General features: G+C 29.1%; 2 protein-coding genes across 3 annotated transcripts in view; both read left to right on the plus strand.

The window, feature by feature from the left end:
* Positions 1-13,423, plus strand: part of LOC132756854 (low-density lipoprotein receptor-related protein 4-like) — a 75,888-nt gene that overhangs the window by 60,504 nt on the left and 1,961 nt on the right. The window contains exons 19-20 of one of the 2 annotated variants that reach the window (XM_060747996.1): positions 12,056-12,374; positions 13,068-13,221. In XM_060747996.1, coding sequence (XP_060603979.1) covers positions 12,056-12,374; positions 13,068-13,221 — 473 coding nt within the window. The remainder of the gene's footprint in view (positions 1-12,055; positions 12,375-13,067; positions 13,222-13,423) is intronic. The other variant, XM_060747997.1, reaches the window with a different exon arrangement.
* LOC132756855 (low-density lipoprotein receptor-related protein 2-like) overlaps positions 1-13,423 on the plus strand; it is a 62,565-nt gene that overhangs the window by 5,508 nt on the left and 43,634 nt on the right. The window lies entirely within an intron of this gene.

Genomic DNA, 13,423 nt, shown 5'->3' on the forward strand with positions numbered 1-13,423 from the left:
TTTTTTTGCCCCGGGCGGGGCCCCTTTGGCGAAAACCAAAAAAATTGGGAATGTGACCTTTTTTACTTTGTCTTTCCTTTTCGGGGTTTTCCCCTTTGGCCCCAAAAACAGAAATTTTAATTGGGAAATAAATTGGAGGGAAAAGAAAAAGGAAAAGACCCTTTGAACTTTTAGGTCTTTTGACAATGCAACATTATTTTAAAAACAAGCTTTTGCCGAATTTTAATTTTTCCTTTACAGTAAAATTGAAAAAATTTAACATTTCTTTAAAATGATATAAAATCCATGATGATCCGGGACCCTTTAAAACACTTTATCAAAAATTTATATTTAGTTGCAAAAAGGGAACCCAAAGGGAAAAAGGGCCAAAACCATTCTTTTTTAAAAAACCAAGATGCGTTATTTTAATTTCATTAGTTTTTTAACAATATCTCTATTAAAGTTTAAGGGTCAGTAATATTTATGGGTAAATCAGACGAAAATTTTGGTATAAAAAAAAACCTAGGGGTTTAAAATTACTTTAAATGTTTTAAAAAATTAAAGTTTAAATAAATATGTTTTTTGGGTTTTACTTATGGGGAAATTGGGAAACCTATATTGTACGGGCCAAATTTGGGTTATTAATTTTCTTGTATAGGGGTTTTTTAAACTTTATCAAAAACCCCAATTTATAAAAGAATATACACAAAAAAATTTATCACATGTATTTGACCAAAAATCGGAAATTTTTTAAGTATTTTCCCTTTGTTTACGGGGTTTTATCCAGCTATTCATAAATTTTTAAAAGGGTCGTTCCCTTTGTCATTTGCCCTTAAGAATGAGGGCCCCAAAAACTTAAAAAATTTTAAATTTTACTAGGATCTGGGGGCCCCTGTAACGGGAATTTTGAAAAAGGGGAAACTTTATTAGGGGTTTAAAAAAAATAAAAGGTGAACTGTTTCAAAACCCTTTCAAAATTTGACAGGTGTTAAAAACCCTTTTTTGCTTTCCCATTATATACTGGGGAAATTTAAACCCCGCAAGTTGGTGAGTTATAATATACAATGCTGATTTAATATGTAATTTAAATCCATACTTTTTATTTCTTATTGAATTCCAAAATGAATGCATTTTTTTCAGTATGGAAAGGACCAGTGCTTGAATGACATTTTTTAATGAAGAATGGTGTAAATTATACTTAATAACACACTGTAAGAAAGATATCGGCAAACATTTGAAACATGTCTATTTATTATGCATGTTGAAGGCTCTTAAACTTAGACAGGCCAGCAGAATAGTATTTTAACACTTTACCAAAACTGATAATACACACAATCTAAAGCATTCTTGCATGTAACTTATAGGACATAAATGGTTCTGTGTAAAATGCATTTAATTATTGGCTCATTACATTGCGTGTTTTAAAAACACACACAAAAAAAACAACACTATACACAACAACAACAAACAAAAAAACCAACAAAAACAACAACAAAAACAACAACAATCAAAAAAGAAACAAATAAAAACAAACAAAACAAAAACAGCAGAAGAGAGAATAGATGTTTTTGACAGACTCATTACGCGCTTGCAATGGTAAACACGTAGATGAAAAAAATCATTGAATGATTCAGTGTCATGTTGAAGGTTATATGTTTGCTTCAAGTCTCCAGATGTAAATTCTAATTCTTTAATCAAACAATCTTACGACCTTGACAAGCTTATTTCTTCGTCACAGAACTTTCACCATTACTTTACCTCAGTTGCAATAATAGAAGATAAACATAAACCTGTTGCGAAACTTGTGAAATGATATTTCTACTTTCTTTTTTTTTGGTCCCACAACCAGGTTAAAATACTAGCGTACATTTTCGCATTTGTTTAATTAGAAGTTTAATAAATGCTTGTGCCCTTTCCGTGCATCAAAATCAATGATACATAAATATAGGTGAAAGTTAAACTCTCTATACTTCCTCATTTTCACTTTTAATTTTAACGCTTGATTTGAAAAGCTTTTTCTTTTGTTGTAGAATACATCACGTAGGCTAGGTTAGGTATGCAGAGTATTTGTTAGTGACATTACATTTGTTGTTTCGTTGTAAAGTTGAGTTGAAGTAGATATATATTTCAAAACATTATTTTAATGGTGCTTGACCAGTTATTGATGAAAAAAAAAGATGTTAATAAAAACTGTCTAAAACATAAAAAGACTGCCCACTCTTTTTATCAACTGAACAGAACGTAACAGGAACATTCTGAATAATAATTGAAGAAATGTCCATGTGTCATGTGACTAACTAATTGTTGATATGAAGTAGAAATATGAAATTGGAAATAAATATGAAAAAATATAAATCATTTAGAATTTTTACCTGTACTCTCAACATTTACGTTTGGATGAGCATTAATGTCACATTAATATACTTTTATTAAATGTATTATAAAGCTGAAATGGTATGAATTTTAAGTATTATAAAATTGGTTCGCGTTTTTAATATTCAGAAGCCTTCTTACTTGTCACGAATTGTTTAAAAACCCTTTTCAGATGGTTGTTCAAGTTTCGTTGTAGCCATATTTGTATAAACGAGAAGAATGGTCCAGTAATGTTTGTGTAAAGAAGGCTATACTCTCAATCAAGATGGCGTTTATAAAACATGTTCAGGTTAACGTATTCTGTAGTATACACGCCCCCCGCCCCGATGAATAGCAGGTACTTTGACTTTTTGTATAAATCATTTTTCGCTTAAGCTCCGACGAAAAAACTTTCAAAAAAAAACCTACGCACCGGAATGTTTGGGGGGGTGGAAAGTTTTCCCCACAATGTTTTGGCCAAATGTTTTAAAGGGTTTGAGATAAAATTAAATTTATGAAAATAAACAATTTTGGGAAATTTTATGCCTTCTTTACAAGTTGTTTTTGGGTTTATTATTGGAATCCCTCCCAGATTTTTAATTTTAAAAACCCGATTTTATGATTCCCGAAACAAAGCGGAAAAAAAGGATTAAAATAAAAAAGGGGTTTTTTGAAAAACTTTAGTCAAATGTTTTCAAATTATTTCTTTTAAACTAGCATAAAACTGTGAGTATTAAAAAACATTTTTATTCTTTTTAACTTGTTTATTTGATAAAATTTTTCAAGAAAAAAACATGACCAAAAATTTAATTTCGCCCTTTTCCCCGAAAAACCCAAAAAAAATTCCCTTTTTTGGCTAACAACTAAACAATGGGGGAATTTAAATTCAATCGATTGAAGAAAACCCCGGAATTTTTTAAAGATCAATGATTTTTTTTCTTTTTAAAACTCGTTTTTTCTTTAAATTTACAATTTTAAATCTTGTTTTCAGGGGACCTAGGTGCTTTACCATCGGGGCCGGTTGTGACTTCCAATGCCATTTAGATTGTTTAAAAGGAAATTTTCAACTTTTAACACAAACGTCAATCCCAAAAAATTTCCCAAAATCCCTTCCAAAAAAGGGGGAAAAACCCCCAAATTTTCGAAATTTAAACATTGGAAAATTTAAACATATTATTACATATCAAATTTTTATAAAAACATGGTTTTTTTTTAAAAACCAAAAAACGGCAAAAATTTTGTAACGATGTGTGCATTAACTTTTTCGAACTTTAAAAAAGGGAAACTTTTTAATATATGATTGGGCGATATAAAAATTTTTGCGATTCATAATAGCAAGCGTGCAGTAACCTGTATTGTATGATACAAATTATTGAAAACATAAAGAGTTTATATTCTCAGTGGCACTACTTTACTTTCTTTTTGAAGATATGGAATGAACGCAAGCTAGTGTATGTTGACGGCAGAGAAATAATCAGTGTCAATATTTGGTGCGAATCCGTAAAACAGAGACTGCTATCAGCTACAGGAACAATAACAGGTAAACATTCTCATAATTTTGATCAAAACTACAGTGACGTTAATTGACCCATTGACGTTATATTGACATTAGAAAGTTACAAAAGGACTCATAATTTGCATTATCGGACTAAGATACAAGTAGTCTAAACAAATAAAAATCGTACAAAGTGTATAGTAAATGTTTCTTCCAAATAGGCCTTACCAATAGAATAAGCGAGGTGAAATAAGTTACTATTCTTCCCCATTAGTATTGTTCCATTGATGGCAAGGCGTTAGAGTAACTGTTTTTTACCCAAAAGCTATTGCCATTGTCTGGCGATGTAAAGTAAATTGTTATACTAGTACCAAGTTTGTTATCGCCATTGGACTGGCGACGTGAAAAGTTAACAGGTATTTGCCATTGTATGGCGAGTATGAAAATAATTGTTATACCCAATTTGTATCGCCATTGACAGGCGAGTGTATAGCTTTTCCTCTACACCACAGGTATTGCCCATTGACTGGCCGAGGATAACAATGTTTGTACTTTGGTGTAAATCGGTGGACTCGCAGGTAAAATCAGCGTGGTTTTCACAGGATACAGGAATGGGAATACAACTTTGATCCACAACTAATCATTGCGTTACCCGAAAACATCTCAATTATTGCTCCCTTTCACCAGGTTTTTTTCTTCACATTAATCAATTTATAAAACAGTTTCTCGAATCACCTGATATTTGGTGGCATCTTGTTGTATGAAACCCATTTTCTATATCAAATAATATTTCTTTTGATTTTTAAATAAACTAAATAAGACTCTAAGTCTATTTAATAACATGATTTGTAATAAATAAACAAATACATGAATTCCATGTGCATAAATATATTATAAATATACTGGGATCTATGATTCTCTGATGATAAAAATGTTTCCCGTCCCCCAATTATAATATGCAAATTTCCATAAAAATTTTTTGTAATTCAAAAAAAATCATAAAACCCTTTTTATTCCTTTAAATTTGAAAAAACCAAAAATTAATTTTTCTTCAAAAAAAAAGTTTTTATTTTCCTTTTAAAAAAATTTTAAAAAATTTTTTTTTTAATTATTTCAGTTTTTATATGGATATCAGGGGGCAGTTTGGGTCACAAAAAAGTAGAAAAAACTGAATTTGATGGTTTTAAAAAGAAATTTCATTGTTTTCCAGTTTCCCTCCCTTGGTTATATGAAAGGATTTTTAAAGATTTTATTTATAAAGCCCCCGTTGGGTTTCTTTTTAAAAGATTTAATTAATTTAATAATTTTTATCAATTTTTTATTAAAAATGGAAATTAAAAATTTTTGTTTTCGAATAAGTAGCCGAAAAAAAAAAAAAACAGTTTATTGAAAATATTTGTACAAAATGAAAAAAATGGGATAAAAAAAACCCCAAAATTTTTTAAAATTCTTGAAAATTTATAATCAAATGATTTTGATTTTTATTTTCAAAATTTTTAATTTCACCCTTTTATTTAAATTCGAGCTTTTTATTTATAAAAGGTTAAAAAAAAAAAGCCCGGGTTTCAGTCAATTTGGTTTATTGGGGCTTTTTTACAAAAAATTGTTTTATAAATAGTCAAAAAATTTTGTCAGCGTGTTTTGGAAATAAATAATTAAACCCTGCATTGTAATAAAATTTTTTTACAAATTTTTAAAACCAAAAAAAACCAAAACCCTTTGGCAATTTCCCCATTTTTTTTTATTACTTTATTTAATTTAGTATATACCCCCCATTGATAATTTCCCCAAATCAAAAGTTGTACTTTGAAGGGGAAAAAATTTAAAGACTTGGCCCCGACATCAACTTTTAAAGTCACCGATGCTCGTCCTGTCATTAAAGGGGGAGAGTTTGTTTGTTAATGCGAAATTTTGCTGCCCCCAGCCTCCCCAAATTTTAACCCCCGCTGACGCCCCTTCTAAGAAAATTTTAAGTATTTCCCCAAAGTTTCCCTTCCCAAAACCTTTTTTGCAATTTTCTGTTTGTAGAATCATACATTTTAAAGGGATCTAAAAATAAAAATTTAAAGAATTAAACGGACACTACAGCAAATAATTAGCAAAAAAAAAGCTGCCAAATTTTTTTTTAATTTTGTTTTTGTCGAGCGTCTAAATTAAGTTACGGCGACACGCTTTAATTACATAACCCTTTAGCAAAAATTGCCGGCAAAAGGGGGAAAAAAAATTTTGATTATGTCCCCTCATTTTTTTGTTAAAAAACATTGGGGCCCCCAAAAGACAAAAGAAAACCCAAAAAAGTTTAAATTTAAAATTTTAAAAAGGAATAAATAAAATTGGCTTTTAAAAGAACACATTTTCGGCACCATTAATCAAAATAAAAACTTAGATTTAGCGATCCCCAAATCCTTTGGGGCGACATTTAAAATTTTTTTAAAAAGGTTTTATGTTTCTGTAAACTTTTGGTGAATAAAACCCTCCCTGAAGGGAGAATAACATAAAGAACTAAGAAAATAATAAATTTTGGCCAAAAATTTTTGTATAATTCTTTTGGTTTTTTTATGCAAGACTTATGATTTGATAAAAAAGTCCTTTTCCCATAAAAGTTTTTGGATTAAAAGGGTAAGACTTGGCCCAAAAAAACTTCCTTTTTTTAACTTTATCAAAACAACATTTTGATAATATTCATATTTTATATCAATTTCTTACCCCTTTATTGATGCCAGTGTTTTAAACACAAACTACAACTTCATCAACTAATTCATATTTTGCCATATATTCATAACGGTAATTGTTCTATTTCAGAATTTTCTTATCATTGCGCGACGATTCTTTCGCTAAGCAATGTTAAGGTTTTGTTGAAAAAAGAATCTAAACCAGTATTAAAGTACCAGATGTCCAAATTGACTTGGTTTCGTTGACGGACTTTCATGTGTTAGATGCAGCACTTGCAGTCCGAGCAGCAGGGTATGTTTTCTTATTATTACAGCATACTAGCATACCTTTGTTTTGATTTAAATTTGACTACAAGTTACTTTTGCTTTAAGAATGATATACATTTTTATGCATTTTAGCAAAGACTTTTAAAAAGAAATATGTTGGCCCAAAAAAAAAAATTTAATAATAATAAGAAGATGCTAAAAAATGCTTTGGGATTGTTGCTTTTTTGGTGTTTGGGTTTTGTTTTTGTTGGTTCGTTGGATGATGGAGATGAAGGGATGATGATAATTTCCAAAGGGTTTATGAAAATTTGAAAAAAAAACAAATCATAGAAAAAAAACCCAAAAAAGTTTTTACTTAATAAAGTTTGATGCTTTTATTGTTGGCCCTTCCCCCTTTTTAAATTTTTTTTTGTTTTTGTTTGGTTTTGATTGGGGATGTGAAAGATTTATTTAAATTGGGAAAATGGGTTTTTATTTATTTATTTATTTAAAAAACAAAAATTTTTTAAAAATAATTTTATAATTATATCAAAAAAGAGGTTTTTCTTTGTTTTTTAAATTTGTATTTTTCAATAATTATTTTTGGTTATAACCGAGAAAAAAACAAAAAATTTGAAAATTAATTCAAAATTAAAATTTGTATTTAAAAGGGTTACCACTCTTTTGAAAGAGGAAAAAAACTTAAAATTTTTTTTTATTTTAAAAAAGTTTTTCTTTTAAAAGATTATAAAAAAATGGGCAATTTCTTAATTTAAAGGTTTATTTGTTAAAAAAACATTAAAGAAAAAAACAGGCATTTTAATTTTTTGAAAAGGAGCTTTTAAAAGTAACCCAAAAAATAAAATTTTTAAAATTCCCTTTGGGGAAAATTTGGGGGAGATTTTAAAAATTTAATGGGGTACATTTTTTGTATTCGAGCTTGCTAAAAAAAATGGCCCCAAAAAAAAGAAAAAATTGTTTTTAAAAATCAAAATGTAAAGGGGGGTTTTAAAAAAAATCCGGAAAACCTTTCCCCGTTTTGCTTTTCGGGGCGTTTTTTTTTCTTCCAAAAAAAGGGCAACATTTTTTATAAAAACTTTAAATTTTTTTAAGGTAAATGCGTAAGGGGGTTTTCCGTTAAAAAGTAATTCCAAAAGGAAAAAAATTTTTTACCCGCCTTTTTTTTTTATAAAAATTTTTTTAAAAAGTTTCTTCTCTTTTTTGCTTCCTATGAACCCGACAAATTTTCTTGGTTTTCTGACTGGACACATAATACATATATTTAAATTTTCCCTTTGTTAAAAGAAAGAGGTCAGAGCCATTGACACGGCACTTTTGGGGTTCCCCTTGCTATTTTTCGTAAAAATTATTTAAAAAGGGAGCTTAAAGTGGAGTACCCAAAAAATTTTATTCACCCCTTAAATCTTAAAAAACATAATTTTTAAAGTTTTCTTTTTAAAAACGGGGAAGGATCAAAAAAAATATTGGCCCAATTTTATAGTAAATTATACTGTTTTGAAAAATTTTAAAATTTTTCAACTCATAAAAATGGAATCAAAATTGTTTTATTTTTTCATTGTTTTTTGGCACAATTTTTTGAAAACTTGTTTGGGAAACAAATTTCCCCCCATTTTTTTTTGATTTTATTTTTTTTTAAAAAATTGTTATTTTGTTGAAATATTTTTTTTAAATTTTTTTTTCAAAATTTAAAGTAAAATTTTTATTAGTATTAAAATAAATTTATTCCCCGTTTACTGGGTTTCCATGCAGATCGTTTCGCTATCGACTACCGAGTTTGGGAAAAAATACTACACCGCTAAAACCCCCCTTCCCCCAGGATTTGTTGGGGAAATTGGGGTTTAAAATTTAAAATAATAGTCTTTACAAACGTTCCTTCTTTCCCGGGTCAAACCAAAAGATATTTTTTCTCGATTCAAAAAAGAGGTAAAATTTTGAATTTTGTTAAATAAATTTGTTAAACTATTTTTTTATCTTCAGAAGCATTTTTACAACACTTTAAATATCAATTTTCCCCCTTTTACATTTTTTATTTACCCTATTATATATAATATCGGCCCAAAAAGGTAAAACAATTAAAAAAAATAGCCTTAAAAACCAACCCTTTTACCAGAAAAAAGGGGGCATAACTTTAAGGGTGTTAAAAATTGATTTATATATTCAAAACCCCAAAAACCAGTAAGCTGAGAAAAGTATTTTTTGTCTAAACCGGCTGTTTTTGATGATATTCTAATATGACAGACAGACAGATTTAACCCTAATCCTAAGATTTAAGATTTAACCCTTATCCCAAGATTTAATTGTCAAGACCAGCTCCTTAAATTGAAGTACCAATAATTACATATGTTTGAAAAGGACAAGACAAAGAATATCAACAAAATATGGAAAACTGAACAACTCGTTTTGTAAAATCATCCTTATAGTATTCTAAATATTGTGATATCAATATTGTTGTTTTCCTGACAGACTGATGGGTTTTTGGACAGACCATGGTTATAATCCTCCCATATGTAGCAAGAGCAAACATGGATGGTACAGACGTTTAAGGCAAAATCATTAACAACGGTTCTTTGTCTGGCCAAAGGTCTTGGCAATTTGATTACAAAAGGTTATAATTTATATTCACTGTACCAATTTTATTAAAGCTATATTGGATTCCCCTATTTCTTTTTCAGAATTATCTTAACTAAAAAATAGGAAAGAATATCATTTGTTCATTACCTAAACAAACGGAAAACATGACTCACTTAGTCAATAAACTTATTACAAATCAATTTTTAAGTTTGTTTCAAAATGTTTAGTAATTACGTTATTTAATTAAACGTCTTGGTACCGGATTCGATTAGGAAGAGAAAATATTCTTTAGACATTAGTTCCATCTTCATTTAGTTTAAGGGGGATTAAATGTTTCATTATTGGTTATATGAATTTGTTTTTTACTCCCCTTTAAAAAAAAGAAAAGGGGTTTTACTTTTTGTTTAAAAAGAAAATTTTTTAAAAGTTATTATTTAAAGCAATTATCAGACCTTTTTTTAATGATTTCATTTTGCCCAAAAATTTCATTACAAACAGTTAAAATCAAACGTGAATCATACAAAAAAATTTTTAATGTCAAAAGAACTTTTTTAAAAAAAATTCAATGTGTATTGAAAAAAATAGGAACCAAATTTTCCCCTAAAAAACCCGGAAAATGTTCAAATGGTTTTCACAAAAAAAATTTAAATTTTTAACTTTTTGTTAATAATTGGGAAAGATTTATTAATGACGGAGGAAAAATTTTTTAATGAAAAAAAAAAATTTCAAGTTTAAAAACCTTAGCCCAAAATAACTCCCCAAAAAAAAATTTAAAAAACATTTTTATATCATTTTCTAATTTTGGTTTCCCCTTTTTTAAAAAATTTTTTTTCTATTGAAAAGGGCAAAATTCTAAATTAAAAATGAAATGATTTGGCTACAAATATGTCAAAGTTTATTTTCTAAAAAGAAAAAACTCCTTATTTTTTGAGTTTTTAAAAAAAGTCATTTTTTATGAACTTTTTTTAATATTCCTTTTTTTAAATGCTTTAAAAAATGCTTCTTTTAATTTTTGTTTTTAGCTAAGTATGTACTAAACCGGTTAAAAAAAAAAACATTAAAATTTCAAAAAGCCATTTTCCATTTGGGGGTTTGCACGAACCATTTTACAGACAGGGGTTCCAAACTTATGGATATAAAAATTTCCTTTGGGGATTATAAAGTATTTTCACGCCGGGGAAAGACCCTAATTGTTTGCAAAATGTTATGCTTTTTTTAATTGAGTTCCTTTTCTTTATAAAATTAGTACATGATAAAACAATTTTAATTTTTTAAAAAAAATAAAAAAATGACAATACTTTAAAATTGCCTGAAAAAAATAAATTTTTAAAAATGAATTTAAATTTATTTCAGGGGGCCCCCCTAAATTTTGTATCAAAATTTCCCAGGAATGTTTGACAAATTTTTTATTTAATGTTTTAAAAAAAAATTAATTTTTAAAAATTAAAAACTTTCCCCTTAACTTAAAAAATTAAATTTCTTTTTTTGTTTTATCTTTTTAAAAAAACATGTAATTTCTGAAGTAAATTGAAAATTGGGAAAGTAAGAATTTTTGTTTTTTTATAAAGGGACCCTTTTAAATTTTATACTTTTAATTTTTCCCCCAAACAAAGACAGTAATTCAATTGATCAGCCTAATAATTATTTTATATTTAGGTATGGTTTCCAAATTTCCAAAGACAAACCCTTCAAGTGTTATTAAAGTCGGGGTTACAAGCCGGAATTAGAAGATGGATCGATAGCGCACTTTTATAGTTCAATGCCTTTGAACCTCACGTAAGTTTCATTTTTCTTTACTTGGGCTATATTGTCTTACATGTAAATATAATTAAATGTAATCTGTCAAATTTCAAACTTTCAGGGAATATAACGAGATAGGTATCAATAAGAACATGTATAAATTACATTATTTTTTCCCATTTTTAAAGTTCATGGCATTTCTTTTAATGTTGTGTATTGATGTTTCACATTTGAATATTGACAGAATCAGCTGTCTGCTCTAAGAATAATGGGCGTGGTCCATGCAGTACATTTTGTCTGCCAAAAAATGACGGATACAAGTGTGCATGCGAAGACAATGTAGCACTTAGAAGTGATGGCAAAACATATGTGAAAAAGGTTTTTGTATTTCTTTAAAAACATTTTAGGTTTATTACTGAAGCCCAAAAAGAGTGGCCCGGGGTGCCGCGGGTTAAGGTCGGGCTAGTTATTTAAAATTTTCTGCCCCCTGTTTCAAACCCCGTCAGGGCAAGCCGTTTTTTTCCTTCAGGAAAACACTTTTCAGCCATTGCTTAATACTGGTTGGTTCCAGGAACAGATTCAAGAGTGTTTCGATAAGATGTACGATTTCTTCTTCAAGGTTTGGTTTGTATTAAAGACCAGATGTACGTACTTGAATTAGACAAACCATAATAAAAGAATAAATGTTAACTTATCACGATTCTTAGGACAAATATTCCTTAGCTACCATGTTCTTAGGTATTAGATAATGATTTATTAAGACCTAATATGTTTGAAAATATATATTTAATCATAACACAACAATGTTTGAGAGCACTAGTTTATTGTTGTATTTTTTAATTGAATGTGTATAACACTTTACTCTTTCGGATAATCAAGTGTTAGAATGGATATCGAAATATCAAATCTTTCATGTACATAATGGTTATCGAGGTAACAACTATACATGTTCAGAAGATTGTTGTATCTGTTTATATAGTTGAACTGCGGACAACAACTACACCTACTATTCCTACTACTCCTCCCACTACTACTACACCTACAACTACTCCTGCTCCTACTACTACAACTACTACTACTAAACCACCAGAACATTCAACTAGTTTCCCAAAAACTACATCTTCATTGGAACTGCCAACGACTTCGCCAAGTCCAAAGGGACCAATATCTTCACCAAAAGCGACCCCGTCAACATCCAAACCGAAAACGCTACCAATTGCGGCTATTGGTGGGGGCACTGGCGGGTCTGCAGTCGTGATCATTGTCATAATTGTCCTAGTTTGTGTTATCGTTAAAAGGTAAATATTGTTTTAAGAATTATGTTGCAAATTCCACTGAGACATTTGTTTTGTTTTAAAATGATAATTAACTTTCTTTAAAAAGTTCAAATTAGGTCTGATATGTTTTAGTTTAATTGATCATATATAGAGGATATTGAATGAGTGTAAGTTCAATACTGACTTTATTGCACGAGTTGAATAAAATTATATTATGCTCACCAGAGGCTCGCATAATATTATTTTGTTCAACGAGTGCAATAAATTCAGTTATGAACTTACACGAATTTAATATTCTATTTATCACATACCCAAATAAAGACCGTTTAAAGTGAAATAAGAGTCATTTTTCATTGACGCGCCTTTAGTAAAGCGCTAACATTTAGCGCGTCTTTACACTATGTTTGTATAATGCTAATGGCGTCATGTCAAAATATATGCACGGCCGTGCAATACCATTTTTACAGAGTCGCAAAATCGGCACGGGTGTGTGATAAAACCATCTTCTTAATCCATTTTTGGTAAGACGATGAATTAAAGAATTACAAGGTTTTCTATAGTAAAGTCAGGTGTGTGAATGATTCCATTTTAAGGATGAACGTAGTATATGAATCATCATTATTTCTACGTTGTAACTCTTTCTGTCACTCATTATCATTATATTTGAGAAGAATTATTTCTCTTGACTTTGACATAATTATATCATTTAAACAGGCGCAACAATAGTGGAAACAAAGGCGGTGACAGTGTGACTTATAATCATTTTGCTTCTGACATAGCCTATTTGACACCGCCTGCTGATAGCCCAAGCAGACCCGATTCAACTTATGATGTTATAGGCGGCTTTGATGAGCTGGAAAATAAGAAAGTAAGTATGTTATAAGTGGTCTAATTTAATAAGAGATAACAAATAAATTTAGCTTTAATACACCCTAACATAAGTATTCTCTCAAATCACCTCATAGCTCAGCTGTATCGTTTTTCATTTGCTATTTATAGCTTTTTCAAAATAGATACATTAGACGCTGATAAAAAAATCTACGTTTAAATAACTGGAAGTTTAAAGTCAG

This window comes from Ruditapes philippinarum, unplaced genomic scaffold (assembly GCF_026571515.1).
Source record: "Ruditapes philippinarum isolate M1 unplaced genomic scaffold, ASM2657151v2 ctg2286_1_1_1_1, whole genome shotgun sequence".
In the NCBI taxonomy this organism is placed as follows: domain Eukaryota; kingdom Metazoa; phylum Mollusca; class Bivalvia; order Venerida; family Veneridae; genus Ruditapes; species Ruditapes philippinarum.